The sequence below is a fragment of the Silene latifolia genome, chromosome 10 (genome assembly GCF_048544455.1).
Source record: "Silene latifolia isolate original U9 population chromosome 10, ASM4854445v1, whole genome shotgun sequence".
In the NCBI taxonomy this organism is placed as follows: Eukaryota; Viridiplantae; Streptophyta; class Magnoliopsida; order Caryophyllales; family Caryophyllaceae; genus Silene; species Silene latifolia.
The window spans coordinates 3,052,888-3,072,973 of NC_133535.1; the positions used below are offsets into that span (position 1 = coordinate 3,052,888).

At 35.6% G+C, this 20,086-nt stretch overlaps 3 protein-coding genes across 3 annotated transcripts; 1 reads left to right on the forward strand and 2 right to left on the reverse strand.

Annotated features, from left to right (window-relative positions):
* The first annotated feature begins 358 nt into the window (after positions 1-358).
* LOC141604711 (inactive protein kinase SELMODRAFT_444075-like) lies at positions 359-7,744 on the forward strand. Its single transcript, XM_074423176.1, has 8 exons — positions 359-766; positions 910-1,043; positions 3,839-3,933; positions 4,701-5,716; positions 6,149-6,309; positions 6,407-6,483; positions 6,565-6,868; positions 7,296-7,744. The coding sequence occupies exons 1-8, from the start codon at positions 574-576 to the stop codon at positions 7,443-7,445; spliced, it is 2,130 nt and encodes a 709-aa protein (XP_074279277.1). The 5' UTR covers positions 359-573; the 3' UTR covers positions 7,446-7,744.
* A 584-nt stretch (positions 7,745-8,328) lies between these two features.
* Positions 8,329-10,233, reverse strand: LOC141604712 (protein JINGUBANG-like). Its single transcript, XM_074423178.1, has 2 exons — positions 9,411-10,233; positions 8,329-9,086 (listed from the first exon to the last, which is right to left on the reverse strand). Exons 1-2 carry the CDS (start codon positions 10,231-10,233, stop codon positions 8,533-8,535), a joined length of 1,377 nt encoding a protein of 458 aa, XP_074279279.1. The 3' UTR covers positions 8,329-8,532.
* A 3,219-nt stretch (positions 10,234-13,452) lies between these two features.
* LOC141604713 (allene oxide synthase 1, chloroplastic) lies at positions 13,453-15,640 on the reverse strand. The gene has a single exon (XM_074423179.1). The coding sequence runs from the start codon at positions 15,242-15,244 to the stop codon at positions 13,691-13,693; it is 1,554 nt and encodes a 517-aa protein (XP_074279280.1). The 5' UTR covers positions 15,245-15,640; the 3' UTR covers positions 13,453-13,690.
* Between the last annotated feature and the right edge of the window lie 4,446 nt (positions 15,641-20,086).

A 20,086-nucleotide genomic window follows, 5' to 3' on the forward strand; every position in this document is an offset into this window, starting at 1 on the left:
AAACGCCTACAAAAAAATAAGGTACCTGAAATTTTGGTCAAATAAGCTACTTTGACCAAATCAGTGACTGAAATCTTTGCAAAACTGAGCCTTACTTTATAATCGATTCCTTATCACTCCTAATTTTCGATTCATCTTATCGCTTATCTTTTTCGGGTTTGTTGGCTTTTTCGGTTTTAGTGAGCTTTTCGGTTTTGATTAACTTTTAATTTAGTTTTTTTTAAATAGAAATTTAGTTAAATTTTTCGAAAAAAATTTCAAGTGTAACTTATGAAATCAATCATTTGCCCCCTTAAAATTTTTCACCCCTAAATATAAATCATGGCTCCGCAAGTGAATAAGACTATCTGAAAACCGATTACTCATCACGCAAAACCATTTAAACAACAAATTAAACCCACACACAACCTCATAAATGCAACTAATAACGTAGTCACTCCAACTCCACTTCTTTCATTACCTCCTTTACTCCCTCCTTTTCTTCACACTCCATCCCCGCGAGTCAACACTTTAAAAATTCCCCCGCCATTTAAACCACCTCACACAAAACCATTAATTTTTCATTTAAAAAAAATGCAGCCATCAGAATTCGGCTCAAGCCGAAGGCTCAATCCCGGCGACATTACGGCGGCTCAAGCCGCTGTAATAGTCGCTGTCAAAGCCGAAAGAACCGTCTCTAAAGACGCCTTAAAGTGGGCCCTCTCTCACGTCGTTCGCCCTGGCGACTGCATTTCTCTCCTCGCCGTCTTTCCTGATCGTCCTTCAGGTATTTTTACGTTACCTAGTTAAAATACGTCTCACAAAGAATATAATAGTAATAAACAAATAATTGAGACGAATTAACACGGTTTTACAACAACTGTTGTAATTATTAAGTAAAAAATTTGATGAATGTGATTGATATTGTAGGTAGGAGATTGTGGAGTTTTCCTCGGTTAACTGGAAATTGTGCCGGAATCGATGGCGGAAACTTACCAGAGAGGATTAGCGAGATTTCGGAGTTGTGTTCTCAGATGGCTCTTCAATTCAATAATCAAATTCAGGTAATTTAATCGATTTCAATCAGTAATTAATTAAGTATTCGTAATTATTAGTATTTGTTGATTGTTAATTTAGGTTTAGTAAACAATTAAGTATTCGTAATTATTAGTATTTGTTGATTGTTAATTTAGGTTTAGTAAACAATTAAGTATTCGTAATTATTAGTATTTGTTGATTGTTAGTTTAGGTTTAGTAAATAATTAAGTATTCGTTATTGTATTTGTTGATTGTTAATTTAGGTTTAGTAAATAATTTGTTGATTTTAGAGCGATTGTTTAGTTTTTCCGCAATATAGAATAGAACGGTCTTTTAATTGGTTAAACACTACTCCGTGATTGATTACTTTCAATAAATGCGTGCTTTTATATATACAAATGGACCGTCTCACAATGTAATACGGTTTCAAACAATACGAGTAATTGTTATAGTTTCTCTGGTATGTTCTGAAAATTTGTAGACCTTATCAATGTTTGTTGGCCAGATTATAGCATAAACGTTTTTACAGTGTGAGACGGTCCATTTATTTGTCAAAAGCTCACTTATTACTAGCAATAGATGAATGTTTTGTTTTATAAGTGAGCCGTCTCACACTATAAGACCGTTTTATTCTACACTTTGTGTTGTCGATTTTTAGTGGTATGTTCTGTAAATTTGTAGAACTGATAAATGTTTGTTGGCCAGATTATATAGCATAAAACGTTTCTACAGTGTGAGACGGTTCATTTATTTGTCAAAATCTCACTTATTACAAGCAATTAGATGAATGTTTTGTTTTATAAGTGAGCCGTTTCACAGTGTAAGACCGTTTTATTCTATACTTTGTGTTGTCGATTTTAAGTGGTATGTTCTGTAAATTTGTAGACCTCAAATGGAGGATGAATGTTTGTTGGCCAGATTATAGTTAGGAAAGAGTTCACCTAAAAGTTATGTGTGGTAGTGTGATTTTTGTCTTTATTAGGTTTTAATCCCATATTTAATGTTTAGGTTTGTTTCCTAATCTATTCTTTAGTGTTTTGTGTTTTTTTGCTTGTTTTTGTCATTAGATTGGCAGGATTAGGCTGTTCAGTAGATGTCATTATAATATTCCAATAGATATCATTGCAGAAATTAATATAATCAAGTATAGATCGTCTTATCATGAGATCAGTTAGCCTCGCTAAAGACGGTCTTAACCTCAGATAGAGCTTCTCCTAGCTAGTTTCAACTCGATGAAACTCGTAAATTGAAACTTGGGCTTGAAATGCTACAAAATGAATTTAAGCGCTGATTTATTTGGGTGAATCAAGAGTATATCTTAGCGACAGTTGGGACTAGAATCCTTATAACCGCTTGTTAAGAGATGAGAGCCCTTAACAATCATACCGATCAACTATGGTATAAATTTAAGCGATAATTAATGTATATGAGGCCTGGAGTTATGTGAGTTGTGTGGTTTTGTCAGAATATTCTTCATGTCAGAGCTTCATATTATGATATCAAATGCCCCCAACTAATAATCAGTACAATTATGGTTTCTAGTATGAATGAATGGGTCATCATGTGATTTTTCCCTGGTCTCATTCCATGTCTCTTTCGTCACATTCAATTTTTTTGGCATCTAAGTATCAACTGACAGCTGATCTACATTGCATTAAATTCCACAAATGTAGACAGTATCGGTTGCAAGTGTTAGCCATCTACCATGATGTAAACATTTTTGTGCCTCATAATGAGTGTGAAAAACCAAACATTTAGAGTTCGGCTATGGGCCGGCCCCCATATTGCGTAGTTTCTGTATTGAAAATGAGACTGTATCACGAGGTGGTATTACTAAAATTTGCACGCATTTTGTAACTGATATCGCATCAAAATGTTGTTGGGATGACCTTCAGATCCATAACAAACATGTGTAATCAGGTGTCGTGACACACGGACACGCATTGGAAAGCAACCATTTACTTATAATTGAAGGGTTATTATTTGGCTGTAGAAAATGATGGTTATGGTCTTAGTGATTTTGCTAAAGTAGTAAAGGAACATGTACTGTGAAAACTGAAACTTTTACAGTATCAGTGTTTACATCATGACATAAATTGTGAAAATGATTGTTGCCTTGCCTAGTACTGGACCTCATATAGCAGGACCAGCAGAGTTGCTTTACTTTTGGGTAAATAAGTGGTCATCAAATAAGTCATACTCCTTTATTAGTTGCATAAACTAGAAAGTAATAAAAGTACTGCATTCCTGTCTGCAAACTTTCACTTTTTTTACACCATTTTTGACCTACACATGTTACATTTTTCATCTTTTAACACTTTTTCTCCAACACTTTTTTTTGGGTTTCAGTCTTTTTCTTCATCTTTCATACTTTAGTTTGAATGTTTGTGGTGGGAAGAAATAACTGGCCTTTTTTAAATGCAGAAGTCAAGACTCTTTTCACCATCTGCTTTTTCTGACTCAGTTACTGTGTCTAATGAAAGTAATGCTTTTATGACAGTGAAAACTGAAAAGAATGTAATCATTTGGAAAATTGTCTCTTATTACTGAATGTTGGAGATTATGGACCAATTAATTCTGGGATTAAGTGGACTTGTTAGAACTATATTTCATGATACAGAGTAAATTTTAAAGGCCGTCTAAGAACGCAGCTAATTTTTTCACAGTTAGACTAGATAAATTATTTCACTTCCCATCCGCAAGGGGGTAGTATGTAATACATGGCTGTAATTCCTAGGGTCTCAGGTTTTGTTTGTAAATGTGTTTTTGTGTGTTGATAGAGAGTAAGGACTTATTTACATTCAATGTGTATATTGTATAGGTGAAAGTGAGAGTTAAGGTTATACTAGGCTTGCCCGCTGGAGAAGTGGCAGCTGAAGCAAAGAGAAACGGAGCCAACTGGGTCATATTGGACAAGTAATTCTACATAAAAGTATTATTTCTTGTTTCTTTTTCGGTAACTTAAGGTTTTGTGTTGCTGTAACTCCCAATGTTATACCTGAGAGGCTGAGACCCGTGAAAATATCCGGCTTCAATTAGTGAGACCTGGGCACTTCCGATTGGAACATTGACTACTGACCAATGGTTTATATGAACATTATTGCTTTAGTTGATGCTCTTTAAGTTGATGATGGTAGTACTTTTTGATATGACATGGTCAAGTTAAGAGAACTTATAAGACGAGAACAATAACATTATCCGAGTGCCTCAGACCTTAGTGACTCTCGTCTATGATGAGCTAAGGGAGATCAGATGTATGGAACATTTCCCTTGTAATAGTGAGGTTATTGCAGATTTGAGGAGCAGAGCACCGACACTGTCAACAGAAAATTACGAGTACTCTGGTTCATCTGATTCATAATGCACTTAACTAATCCCAAATTTATGTTACTTACAATGGCATTTCTATCAACCTTATTGTAAAACTGTTAAGGAAAAATAAAATAATTTGTCTCAATTTTTCACATGGCTGCTAACTTCAGAATGTTCATTGAGCTATGAAAGTCTTCACTGCAAACTAGTGTACAGCAAAATAACCTGTAGTGATTTTCATCCACTCTATATAATCATCATTGTTGTGTTCTTCATTATGTCTGAAAAAGGTTTTTTATCTTTGTTTCCCAGGTTTGTAATAGTGTTAAAAGTTTAGCTCAAGATACGATCTGATGTCTGTTTTCGTGCAGAAAACTCAAGGAAGAACAAAAACATTGCATCGAGAAACTTACGTGCAGCATAGTTGTGATGAAGGGTTCTCAACCACAAGTTCTTAGACTTAACTTAGGATACTCAGATGAACCCCCAACTCCTTTCTATTCGGCTACCTCTTCTCCTGCTTTAGATAGCAGCAGACTGGAGAGCTTCAGGATGAAGCATTCTACACCTATAAGCAGCCCTGAATACCCTAGTAGCTCTTTCTCAAGAACAACTGGGGATACTTCATTGGGAACCTTTGATTTGCCTCCTTCCCCTTTCCTTTTGTATGAGCAAAATCCCCTGTTTGAACGGCCGAACAAAGAAAAAGAAACACCCATTTACTCTCCAGTTAACAGTCTTGAAATCGGGAGGGAAAAGCTAATAACAACCTCTAGGAGCAACAGATATGATGCATTGGGGGACCTAGAACTCCAAAATCACAACAAAAGAGCTTTAATACCTACAAGCGGCCGGTACTCCCATGAATCTAGATCTCCGGCTTCTAAGCTCGTGGTTGATAATCTTTTTAAACAAGAGTGTGATGCAAGAAGTGGTATACTAAACATCGACAAATATCACGAAGTAGGTGAAGTCAATAAGCCAAGTATTAGAGATTCTGTCTCCATTTCAAGAACTTCATCTGCACCTCCTCCACTATGTTCGATATGCCAGCACAAAACACCATCATTTGGAAAACCTCCAAGACGTTTTAGTTATGAGGAGTTGGAGTCAGCTACAAGCGGATTTTCAGATTCTAATCTCTTGGCTGAAGGTGGTTTTGGGATTGTGCATAGGGGGGTCCTAACCGATGGCCAAATGGTTGCGGTAAAACAATTGAAGTTTGTAGATTATCAAGGAGATGTAGATTTTTGCAGGGAAGTTCGGGTTTTGAGCTGTGCACAACACAGGAATGTTGTTTTGCTTATTGGCTTTTGTCTTGAAGATCAGCACAGAGTTTTGGTCTATGAGTTTATCTGCAATAGCTCTCTGGACTTCCACTTACACTGTAAGATTTCCCTTTCTATATAGGACTATATGAGTTACTGTTTTTTTCTTTTTAGTTTGAGATTCACATTTGGGTTCGATTTTTATGCACATATGATCTATCACCATGGTACTACATTCATCCAGAATATGTTCTCCCCATTTGACTATGGTGATCGACCAATGTCAACTTTGACCATTGATTTCTCCGAATGTATGTAGAGAACAAAGTAAATCATACGGAGTATAAGTCGCTGAGACTAGTATAGACTGTGTGAAATTATGAATCATGTATCGGCCATAACAGTCAAGAATCGGCTATGAGGAAAAAAATTCTGAGCTAATCCGAAAATATATTAGTTAACAGCCGGTGTCTAGTACCATGTGTAGCCCCTACTAAAAATCCAAGTATAAAAACGAAGTTTCTCAACAGTGCATTTGATCTCTTTCACAGCAAAGCATTCTGCTTCTCTAGATCCAAAATTACGCTTGAAGATAGCTCTTGGAGTTGCAAGAGGCTTAAGATATCTCCATGAAGATTGCAGAGTAGGGTGCATTATCCACAGAGATATGAGGCCTAACAATATCCTCTTAACACATAATTTTGAACCTCTGGTAATTTGAAAGTGCATCAACATATTTCCTTCATGTCACTTCCATAAAAAGACGAAGTGTTTGATTCCCTTATACTCAAGGTTTATAATCTATTTAGGTTGGCGATTTTGGGCTGGCTAGGTTGCATTCTGAGTGGAACATTGGGATTGAGCAGCAAGTCATTGGTGCTTCAGGGTAATCCTGCATTCTGTCTCTCCTTTTTATCTTTCAAATGCCATAAAAAATGTTATGTTAATCCTCTGTTGGAATGATCAGCTACATTGCCCCGGAATATATTGATGGAGGAACCATTACTGAAAAAGTTGATGTATATTCTTTCGGGGTAGTGTTGATGGAACTAATCACTGGAAAGAGGATTAAAGATCTGCAACAAGACAAGGAGCTATCCTCTATGACTCAAATCTTTGATCCCTTAGATACATTACAAGGTAACCTGAATCTGAAGCCAGGGTACTCGTCTAAGGATGCTCAAGATATGCCCTACGAAATAGAGGTCATGGGTCATGCTGCCTGCATGTGTCTTCGCAGAAATCCTGAATGTAGACCCACTATGTCAAAGGTCTTTCTCACTTCTTGTTTATCTTCATTTAATTTGCGTGCTGTATACTGAATTTCCTACTTGGCTCATATTGAAACTCTCTGTCTATATTACACACATCGGCAAGGTTGTGTACATCTGACCCCAATTATGTCGTGGTAGGCAGAAGCCTTTGACGCTCCGCTGTAATATTGTCAACTTGACTATTTTGATAACCCAACATTAAGGTTGTGAACATCCGACCCCACTTATTTTGTTGTAGGGAGGAGACTTAGAGTCACAGGTGGAATATTGTTAATGTGTCACATGTCTACTTTACCAACACAGTGCTAAAGCTGTGTATATCCAACCCTTCTTGTGTCATTGCAGGCAGCCAAGCAGCGCCTTTGAAACTATGCTATATTGTTGTTTTCGCACTGATATGCAGTATGTTTTCAAAATTTAACAGGTGCTAAGAATATTAGAAGGTGGAAATACTCCAATGCCACTAGGTTTGGACTTGAATTCAGTTGGTAGCCAAAGTGGACATTTGCAAGGACTACGGCCACGTAGATATTCAGAATTGAGGAACTGTCACTCTCGCAAGCTTTCCCAATGAGTAGATAAACACTGTGAATAGAGGATCAGCGATTTGCCTGCTTCAAGTGATCACTGAAACAGGTATTTCAGTATAGCCACATTTATCTTGGTTTCAAATGAACCACAGAGTTTTCTTATGATTTTGTATCAGTTGTTTCAGTGTCATGTATTGTGTGCTTGTCTACCAATATCTCACACTTATGTCTCGGAGTATCTGTTAGTCTACCACGCTACGATTTGCTAAATAGAAGCTCTTCTATTGTTCCCCATGTTCTTCCAATCCCATTTTAGAACTATGATAACATACAGAGTTACAGACTTGCTTGTGAAACCTGCACTACTGCTTAAAAAGATTTTTCGGGACAGAGACTAATAATGAAGGGTGAAAATAACTATACATGATCTTTTACCAAGTTTCGGGTCTATATTTCACCCTTGTCACAAGGATTACCAGTAAATTTTGCAGCAAATGTTCATTTTTGCTTTTATGCATTCAAAGCATATGAAAGTTTTTTTAGTTTCATCATGAATCCTAATGCAAAATCATTGAGAAGTGGTACTCATGATTTATGTGTGAAAAAAACGCTTGTGGCGCCCTTTACCCAAAAAAACATATTTTTGGAAGTTAAAATCCTGAACTAGAAAACCACTGACAGTAATACAGAACATTGTGGTGTACTGGTGGTATAATACTACAACATTCCTGTAATTAGTAACACAAAAACTTTAGAGAGGCGGTCTCTCAATAGCGTTATTGAGAGACCTCTCACATGATAGAGGGGGGGGGGGGGGTTTTTTTTTTTTTTTTTTTTTTTTCCATGTTATGTCTCCCACTAATTTAGTGGGAGACGGTCTCTCAGGAGACCTACTGAGTAAGTAATGATAAAATGCATAGGAAAATCAGCCAATTTGTATAGGTTAATTAACTTCATGAAAAGTGCTGTTAAATTCGTTCCGGTTACAGCGGATGAAAAAGAATGATCATTACAAACATTGATACATACACTCAAGACAACTAGGTGAACCTCTTTTTTTCCTCATCTGTTTTCATTTTTCCTGCAATAGAATGCTTAAATTTTCTGTCATATGATGAAGAATTGAAAATTCTAGTAGCTTCGATCTGATCGCAAAGAATCAGGTGTAGATTCCATCTCCATCACATGTTGCTGCTGCATATTCATACCCGAGCTCATCATCTCCTGATCCGAAATGCTCCACACCTTAACCGACTTATCGAGGCTACCACTGTAAAGAACATACTTCTGATCTTTAGCTTCCTTATCATCTTCCACAGCCAAGCACTTAACGGGTCCGTTATGGCCCGTTAAAACCATCAGGCAAGTATGTAATGTCCCATCCCTCCGCCACACACAGATGTTCTTATCAGCAGACCCAGTAAATACGAGCATAGACTTAGCCGCCATGCACAGGACAGCCAGCTTGTGACCCTTTAGGACTCCTCCATGGGCTAAGTTCTTGTCCCTCTCCCAAAAGTTGACCATCCCATCACTCGACCCACTGTACACAATCATGCCCGTTGAGTCCACAGCGAGTGCTGTTATCGCACATTCCTGCTTTAGAAGGGTTTGCACAAAGAAATGTTTTGTTCCTTTTCCGTGCATCTCCCTTCGCCATACCTTTACTGTTCCGTCTGCTGACCCTGTGAAAATTTTGTGCATATTTTTTTTTTAGTGTCGTACGGATATCTCTTTATAATCGATTTTACTCAAATTATTTTAAAGAAAACTATCTACATTTTTTTTCAAAAAAAAAAAAAAATTAATTAGTTTTCATATTCAAAACATCTCTACCAACCAGCAAGTCTCCTTGAGAAAAATGTGACCATTTTTTGATAAAAAGTTGTTGTAACTTTAGCTGCAGCATTAATGGTCAAATTTTAATACAAATAGGCGACATTTTCTCCGTCTAAATTTTAGACGGAAAAGGCCAGTCTGAAATGAGAATTTGCGTGTAGGATCCTTACCACTAAAAATGATGCCTTCAGTGCTGGCCACAACGGAGTTAACAGCATCATCATGAGCCGGAACAGACTCGAGACATTTCGAGTCAGAAATCCTCCATACCTTAAAAGTCCGATCCCATGATGCAGAGTACAACAACACTTGGTCATCGGTAAGGCTAAGACACGAGATAGCATCGGAATGCTTAATCCATAGCGAACTCCTATGCTTTTTAACCTCAACATAATTGCTAGGTTTTATGGACGCCTTAAAAATGTCCTTCAGAGTCGGTAAAGACCCTGATCTCTTATGTACACTCGGGTTTTTAGGCGATACTTTCCAAACCCGGATTTTCCCATCCTGATGACCCGTAAATATCTTCTCACCCGAGATAACAATCGCCTTAACCAAACCCGAGGTAGATTTAAACCCGGAAAACTCCTTCAAATTCTTCCAAACCCTAATATTCTTACTATCAGAACCTGTATACAACAGATCACCTTTGGTAGCCAGAGAATAAATATGACCTTCCTCTCGAACCAACGACCCGATTAACGGATTTTGTACCGATTGATCATCGTCAGTCATGGAAGGCATCATCTCAGATTGCTGAGACCATTGTGCCTTTGTAAATGGCGTCACCTGATTCCAAGGTGACATCATCATAGGAGACGTCTCCGTACTTAGTCTCTGTTGATCATCGATAAACGAGTTTCCCATACCCGAAACTGAAAAACTGCTTTGTCGATTATCATAATCTGATGCTGTTTCGTCTGGAATTGGAGAAATGTTTGGGTCGGAATGGGTCATGTTTGTGTATTTTGATCTGTTGTGTGAATCAAACATATTTTCTTTTACGAAAATTGCGATTTTGATGAGAATTACGGTATTTTTGGTGGAATTGTTGGTCTAAGAATGAAAGGCGGGAAGGTAGAACAGAGTATTGTTTAAAAATAGGAATGAAGAACAAAGGACGGTCAAGAGAATTATTCTGACATGCATATACGTGAACTCACGTATTTTTTATGTAGTTTTCTGTTGCCCGTAGAATACGGGTAGGACGCGTTTGTCTCTTCATTTTTTTTTTTTTTTTTTTTTTTTTTTTTTTTGATATTATACCTGGTACCCTTGTTTTTCATATTCTAGTCTAGGTGGTAATTTTTGTTGGGTTAAAATTCTTTGGCTGTCCTTGTTACGAACTCCAAAAACGACAAATTTTTTTTCAAACTAAATATAAAATATCTCGTAAATTAGATCAATTTTGAAAAAAAAAAAAAAATTGTTACTTTATGTACTCGTATCCATGAGATATAGTCGGTCAAAGTTTATTTGGTTAAAAACGTTTGACCAACTATAACTCTTGCGACAAATTCATAAAGTGACAATTTTTTTTCTCAAATCGAAGATCTCGAAAATACATCTTTTTGAAAAAAAAATTTGTCGCGTTGCGAATTCATGACCATGAATTATACGTAGTCAAAGTTTTTTAGAAGAAAAGGAGGGATATCCCTTAGAAAACCAAAAAAATATAAGTGTATCATGTAGAATATCTTTTTTGTTGGTTACGGTCTCTTTACAGCTATTTTAACAATAAAATGAATTAAATATTAACCTATTTGAACATTTAAAACAATTCTTTTATTTTTGCCTATGCATTCTGTTTTTGACTTATTTAATCCGTTTTAAACTTAAAACAGATAACCCGTCTTAAACAGAAATTTGTCATTTTTTAGTGATAAAATATGATGAGTAAGAGATCATGGGTGATAGGTATTTTGGTCGTATTGTTGTTGTTGATGAAGTCACTGATATTGTTGAGGGTATCTTAATTAGCTTCATGCTTTGCACGCTTTTTTTAGTTAGTCTTTTGAATTAGACATATCATATGCGAAGTATCTTGTATATTTTGATAGTAATCGGTTGATACGGTTCCACCTTATACATGGATAAATTAATATGCATGTAGAACAATTAGAACATACTCGTATATGATATGATATGTAATATTTTGTAACACGATTTTACATTAATATTACGTAAAATGGATGGTAACTGCATAAAACATGACATGTAAATGTTAAATCTGTTCACGATATACTTGTTAAGATTGTTTTATATAAATATTTGTGTTTTTTAAGAGATTTAATTTGATACAAATACTCCAAAAGTTTTAAGAAATCTTCTTTATTAGACCAAGTGTACTTACATGTAGGGTTGTTTTCATCTCAAAGTAGTGTAAATGTTTATGATAAGTTGAGATTTGAGAATGTGAAGTTTCAATAAGAAGATATTTTGTGATTCACAAATTTTCGTGGAAGACAGTACTATCCATCAGACCATCACAAGCTTATAACGAGTCAAATATTACTTCCATAGATAAATAGAAACACATTTTTTTGTGATTTTTTAGGTACTTTAATTTATGTTTTATCTACCCAAGTGGATAATATATAACCTGTTACAAATTTGTGAGGGATAGATCAAAGCGTCTTGCTTATGACAGGCTAATCCCGTCACAAGCTGAAGACCTCTCACAAAAAGGGAGACCTCTCACAAAAAGGGAGAGGGGACAAGGTGGGGCACCCCCATGTGCTTCCCCACTCACCTCTTATGGGTATTTTGTGAGAGAAAATAATATCTGTCACAAGCTTGTGACGAATATCGCCGTCTTCAATGAGATTTTGTGCGGATATATATATATACGTCACAACTCATAAGGAGACTTATTGTTTGTGATTATAATGTTATCGTCGGCATGGGACCGACCTTGATCATGCTCTCTCATTTAAAGGTTGGGCTCTCACCTGAGGTGAACTACTATGCAAATTTGACCCAATATGTGGCTTGAAACATGCCCATAAATCATGATTAACTCTTTTTCTTTTTCACTTTTTCTTTTAATAATTTAGGCCGACTGTTTTTTTTTTTTCTTTTTTTTTTTAGTTTTAAAGAGGCACAAATCACAGTACAAGTATATGTGGAAGAAGGATTGAACCTGTATACTTTCGTCTTAACTATTAGGCTAATATCTTAACTAGTCACTTTGGCTAAATTTTGTCACTTTATCATGTCCATATAATTTAGGGTGGATAGATATCACCCATAATTATGAGAGCAGTTATAATTTTAAGTCTTCAATTGATTTTTCTACCCTCAAAGGCCTTACGGCCTTGCCCCCTCTGTCGGACAAGATTTTTGGGATTTTTAGCTAAATTCTTCTGAAATTTCTTCGACTATATCTTATATAATTAACCGTATGTTCCTTTTAAGTCCAAATCTTGATTCTGCCACTGGTCCTCTCCATTGTGGCTATTATGTCCTTGACTACTGGCTGCTCCTCTCAAGCACGTGTTGAAATGCATGACTTTCAATTTTTGAGGCCCATGATATATGGACCTAGCCTACAACTACAAGACATAATGCCAGGGTACATGCTCTTCCAAAGGGCTTATCCTTGTTAACAAAAACACAAAATGGAGCTGGTTTTGACGTGCTATATTTTCAGTCGTCTTATATAAGAATTTGTGAAATATAATATCTTAGTGAAAATATATTATAGCCTTTTAGATGATCGGTGAAATAATCCGACTCTTGCTTGAATGAACCGGGACTGCGTTTTACTAACATACAAAAGAATAAGACGCGTACTTGTAAGATTGTATCTATGTTGTGAATTATACTACTCTATAGTAGTTAAAATCGCGATTTAAAATAAGAAACACGATCAGGATCGGCGTAAGATTGTCTAGGGGTAGTTAGCGCAAGTTCATGGGTTCGAGGGCTGAAATAATGTGTCGGTAATGGTCTAAATTATAAATGTCTAATGCACATAGCATACGGTTTTGGGACGATGCTTGGTTATCGGGACCATCTTCAACCCAACCCCCGGTGTCAAATCTTCGTTTTTTCACGTTTTTTTCCGTTTTACAAGTATTCATTCATGTATTCGTGAAGTGGGAAGAACACAGTAAAATAGAAATTCGTATTTGATAGACTGTACATAAATCGCCACAAAAAAAAAATGAACGCTACAAAAAAAAACCGACAAAAAGACAATTATTATAGTTGAGACTAAACCCCACGATAGTGAAATGCATTACTATTGTTGCTAAAAACTTAGTTGCATTTGGGCAGGGCCATGTCCAACAGCATAAAAACAAGACTTACAAGTTTCTCAAAAATAATCCCACTACATTAATTATCACACCAAAAAAAAAAAAAAACGTCACCATCTCGCTTTTAAAAGAATTATTACCCTACCGAGAACATTATTTACTCAAATAATAATATCAATAAAATCGCCTTAAAATGTAGCACGTTTAAGAGACGTAACAGTAACATTCGAACCCAAAGGCGAATTTTTAACATCGATCTCAAATGAATCGTACCTCATAAATAACTCAACCAACAATAACCTGGCAACCAACACGACAAAGTCTTTTCCAACGCATTGTTTATTATGAACCGTTGGGCTTTCATTTTCCGGTCCATTGGACCACAACACATGTTTCAATAATTTTTCCCCTTCCTCACCAATAAACCGGTCCGGAACAAATTCATCCCCCTTCTCAAATATTTTCGGGTCCCTAGTCGCAAACGGCTGGAACCCGTATAATAATTCACCCTTTTTAACCTCGAAAGCCGCGTCATGCGACTCAATAATCATATCATTCTTAACTCGACCGTATTGCGAACTGACAGGTGGCTCAATCCGAAGCGCCTCGTAAACAACTGATTTTAATAACGGCATTTGCTCTGTACCCATCATAGTAACTTTTCCACCATTGGACCGGACCACGGACCGGACTTCTTCAGCGAGCCGGCGATGTAATTTCACCCCGGCCCGACCGATTTGTTTGATCATATTAGGAAAAAATATTTTCATCCCACCAAAAGAATTAAAACACGTGGCGAACAATAAGTTGTGACATGCTTCGTCACGTGATATTCCGAGTTTAGCGGCCTCTTCTAATAAACCGGGACTATTTTGGTAAAAAAAATTGTACAGTTTTTGGTAATCTTTTTTTATTAATTTTGGTGGTAAACGAAAACTATGAATTGTGAGCTCTTGAATGCATTTGGGTAGCCCAAGATTGAGTAATGGGCCTAATTGGAATAAAACCCATTTAGAAATAATCCCAGGCCCACTCGACCCGAGTTCCGAGTCGAGTGGATTAGCTCCGAACCAAGCCCGAGCTAAAAAATTAAATGCGGCTTGATCATTAGCATCATTAAATTTGGCTTTACCGTGGGTCGATAATTCATTTTCCAATTGGTCAAAAAACTCGGAATAACTCGACTCGAATTCTGGGAGAACCCGTTGTCGGGTTGATTTTAATAAAGTGAACATAAGTTGTTTTAATTTTTCGTGATTTGGTTCGGACGGGTCGAGGTACGATAGTACTCGGTATCCGCCCGTTAATTCAACGGACGGCATAAATGTACCCGTAAATAGGTCTTTTTTTTCAACCTTAGAAATGTCAAAAAGAGTTGGGAAACTCTTACCATCGAGTAAAACGACGACGTTTGATTCCTTTGATATGGTTGGTCCAGGTGGCATGTTGACTCTGAAAACTGTTGACTTGTATTTTTGTATCCTTGATTTGAAAAACTCTTCCCTTCCTTGTTTGTAAAAATAGTCTTGTCGGTCCAGTATTGGACCGACAATAGGAAGACCCCGGTCACCCGGGATCTTCCTAATTGGAAGGTGTTTCGACTCGGCCGATTCCGTACTTGACGGAATCGCTACCGTAGCGAATACCCTTTGTCGTCGATGTGGAACACTCACATGCTGTAACACTGGGTTTTGAATGCCTAGTGATGACGAAGTTGTGATTAAATGAGAAACAAAAGCCATTTATTTTTTTATTTTTTTGTTTGGTATGACAACCAGTATATGATATGATACGATATGATATGATGTACGATTTTGTGTAAGTGGGTTTGAAAGTGGAGATATATATAGAGATATGAAAGTAGTGACTCGTGCTTTAATGTTAATGGCAAAAGAAATGAGTGGAAGGAGAAAACGGCCGGACGGTGTATGAAAAAGAGTAATGAATGAAATGAATGAAAGAAAGAATAAATGAATAATGGGGAATGAGGGAAGTGTTGAAAATGAAACACATAATAAATAGGCAACAAAATTTGATAAAATAGTGGTCAAATGTGTGTAAAATTTAGAGTATGATTTTTTGGATTTTTGATTAGTATAAAGGTGGACGGATATGTTGTTGTTGGTGTAATGCTCTTTTCAACGAGGAAGGAGGTTGGAATGTATTATTGACTCAAATTTAAGTAAGAAATTCATGTTTTTTTGTGAAGTAGGTAACTTCGTAAGTCTCGGTTCGTTGTTTTAAGACGGTTGTATCTGTCTTACAATTAAAACGAGTTAAATAATACTTTCTCCATTTTTTAATATATGACGTTTTACATTTATGAGGTAAGCCTTTGACTTTAATATTTAGATAAATATATTTGTTCAAAAATTATAAAAATGTTACCATTAAATTCCTTACGAAAAACTATTTCATACTCCCTCCAGTTTTTTATATATGTCATTCTCACATTTCGAGACAGTCACTTCTCTCTTCAATATCTCTCAAAATATATGAACTAATAATATGAAATGTATACTCTTATGAAAACAAATTTCATGACGAATCTAACTATATGATTTTTATAATTTTTTCTAGAATATTTTTTCATAAAAATCAAAGTCAAAGACTTACCTCGTAAAACGAAAACGTCATATATAAAATAATGGAGGGAGTATGAGTATATATATCATAATAATTAGTCTTATATTTTAAGAGATATTGAAGAGAGAAGGGAGTATCTCGAAATGTGAGAAAGTCATATATAAAAAATAGAGGGAGTATTGCATTTGGTTTACATCTGGCAAACGGATCAACGGAATCGAGTTCAGGTTGGGTCAATTTCAAATTTAGCAGATTCATGTCGAGTTTAACATTGTGAATAAAGAGAGTTACTATTGGGATTATGAGGAAGGAGGTTGGAATGTGATATATTGACTAAAATTTAAGTAAGAAATTCATGTTTTTTTGTGAAGTTTGATAAGTTTATAGTTTATACTCTTCTCTAAACTTTGTGGAATTTTTATTGTTATATGAAAATTAGAAAGAATTTTGTTGTAGTTGAGATAAGATTGAAGTAAGAATGACCAAAACTCTAATTCAATTAAATTGCTTTAATAAAGTTGATTTAACTTTATAAGTCTTGTAGATTATCATTCAATCTAACTTCCGTATTTCAGTAGGTATTTTAAGAGCATACAATGGAGGTATTGATGTAAATACAAAGTAAATAATCATTTTTATATGACAAGGGGATCCGCAGTTGCTACCTTTGGCGCGCATTGGGTAACCTCCGGATATACGTAATAGCCTGCACACCACGTATACTAGGAAAGTCACCTTAAGAGTGATAAGATCGAAATTTAGAAGGCATAACCGCAGGCCATAAACTTTCACAAAATTACTTTTAGAGAGACTTTAACTTGAGTCCTTTTGAAAATTTTACCCAAATATTAACCACTAAAATCTAGCCTTGCGAACAAGTAAATGATCATTGATCTAGCCAAAGCTTGAGACAAAGGGCGTAATAACGTTACTAAAATAAACAAATCATTGATTAAGGCAGAACCACCAGTTTTAATTTTGACTGAGAAGAAAATTTGAGACAGTCTTCTCACAGATAACAAAGCTCGATGAATTAATTACTGCAAGTTTAAACACAAAAACATCAGAGAGACGGTCTCTCAATAGCGTTATTGAAAGACCCCACATAAGATGGAGCCAAAATTCTCTCCATTTCCTAAAAAGAAATGGAGAGGCCATTACCTATCAACGGCTAAGATTGTATCGTATCAACATCGAACGGTTCACGATTTATACATAAAAATAAAGGGTTAATAGAGTTAGATGAGATAATATTATTAAATGGGTTTGTGAGAGGAAATGGAGAGAAAAGAAATGGAGAGGATCCTTGTTGCATAAGATGGGATGAGAGACCCACTGAATTATTTTTTCCCTATTATATCTCTTACTAAATTAGTGGAGACAGTCTCTCATTAAATTAGCTTAAATATGAGAATCCCAAATCTCTCAAACCGGTCTTATGCGACAAATTTTCAAAATCATGTAGTTTTGTCATTGTAAAATATTTTCCCATTTATAAACATACGAGTTTAAACTCCTCGTGTAACTAATTAACTAATAGGAGTATCAAAGTGTGTTTCATTTACATAAACAATGAACATATATATGTTTATTATCGCCTAAACTTCTGAACTAAAACGCAATGCCTTAAATCCTTGCAAATCCCTCAACTACAACCTTTGAACCTCGATTTAGCCTGTTAGCCTCGTCTTTTTCAGTGCACTTTGGTTGAGTTCAGGCCCCAATAAATTAAATTAAATTCACTTTAGTTCATTTTTACTTTTCATTTTGTTTTAATTCAGTTTCTATAAATTTAATTCAATAATCCTATAAATAAATTCTATTCAGCTCATATAACTTCGATCCGAATAAGGGCATTTAATTTTCGTACCATCAAACATAAGGACTAGGGGTAGGGACTAGGGAGGAGTGAGGACCCTAAAATTAGTACGTGTACTATTGAAGAGTACCCGTGATTGTGTAATACTCCGTACTAACTAATAAGAGCATCTGCAAAGGTGAGGTGCCCCATATTTTCTCTCTCTTTCTCTTATTCGTCCATCTCATTTTCTACTAACTTTTCTATCTACCCTCCCTAATTTAAATCTACATCTATGCAACAATGGGGCTCCCCAACAATATTAATTTACACCTAAAAATTTGGAAACCTCTCAAAAAGTATACAAATTAACCTTACTTTTTCTTTGGAGACCTCCCCTAAAAACGGTGGAACCTCATATTATGGAGAGGTATGTGCAATGGTGAGGATCCCCATTTGATGAGAGAGATGGCATTTGGGGAGGTAAGTTCCCAGCTTTGCGGATGCTCTAAGATAGTAGTGTAGGACATATTTGAAGTACTCCCTCCATCTCATTCATTTGTTATCTATTCGTTTTGACACAAAGATAAAGAAATGACAAAAAAGAGAGAAAACACTTACCTGCTTCTAAGGTCTTGTGTAAATATACCAAAAATAGAAATAGATAACAATTGACTGATACCTCAAAAAGGAAATAGATAATAATTGACGGACCGGGAGGTAGTATATAAAATTGCCAAAACGGATTTTCTTAAAAAGAAAAGTCAAAGGGATTGGTGTCCGTACACACGAGTATATGATTGCCGTCCAAGGCCGCAATGAATCAAACATGGCTCGTGTTGCCTTGTTTGTTTTAAAGTTGGTAGAGTTGTGTTCAAAGTCTTGAAACATCAAAGTCTAGTCAATCTCCGTCCAAGTTCCAACTTCCAACTATCACAAATTTAGCCACCTTACGTATCGGAAAACGATATTCATGAGCACTTAGATCAACTGGTAAGGGGTTGTTTTAACTTAAACAGAGATCTCGTGTTCGAGCCCTGAAAACGCAGCAGTTTAAAACTCATGAAGGAAAACTTTATCGCCCTAGTGGTCCTACCCGGCTCAAATCCGGATTAAACCGGATGGTTTACACAAAAAAAAAAAAATACCGGGAAACGATAACATATTAACATCAACAGATGTTAATTAGTTTAATTGGTGAAGTTATAAAAGGTGGTTTTTATAGCCTGAGTTTAAACCCCATTAACATACATGTCGCCTTGTTGGATCTCTTTGCATCAAATAAAAAAAAAATGTGTGATGTCGATTATTATATGAACCTATGTCATTATTGCGTAATGTCTTTTTATAAGAAATGAAATAAGATTGATTTATTTGGTAAACTTATGTCATCCTATTAGATGAAAGTAAGGAGTGAACATTATGACTTTTAACCTATCACAAAAGAGGTAGGAACAAGTGTTTATCATAAAGTCGGTAATTTATATCACTCGTTATGTGAGAGCATTATTTAATATTAATTATAACTTTAATAAGTTGTTTTTAAGTGTGTGTATATTTTCGAGTGGTATTATGATCACCCTATATATTCTGGACCAGACTAATGTCATTAAATAAGAAAATAAAATAGGTTAATTAGAATATGACGTACTTATTTATCTTTCCAAATGAAAACCAAGAGTGAAAATAAGTAACCCTTAACCTCTCTCGAAAGAGAGAGACATAAGTGTTTATCAAAAAGCCGGAGGTTTTTTAGCCTCACGGAAATAACGATTGTAACTCGCTTCTTTTGAAAAAGAAAGATTAATTCTACTATTATCGACAACAAAAGAGATTTTCTGTGAAAAATATCTTTCAAAACCCTAGATGAAATTAATAATATTACTGTCAATAGCTAATCTGTTAATAGGCTCAATCAAAAGAACATTAATGTTAATAAGTACTGAAAGCTCCAGGATTGTGACTTTTATTAAATAGTGTATTCAAATTAATTACGCAAATTTTCGGTCCATCGAAATTGGATTGGATTGTTCTCTCAAAAATTCCTAATTTTGTAATTTGGCTACTAATTTCAGTCATAATTCATTAATTCCTAACCAATTTTAGTTAGAAAAATAAAGCACAAGATTAATTGAATAACAAGGAAGAGAATTCGAATACACAACCTACTTAATCACAAACCCTCGACATGTTTTATCTA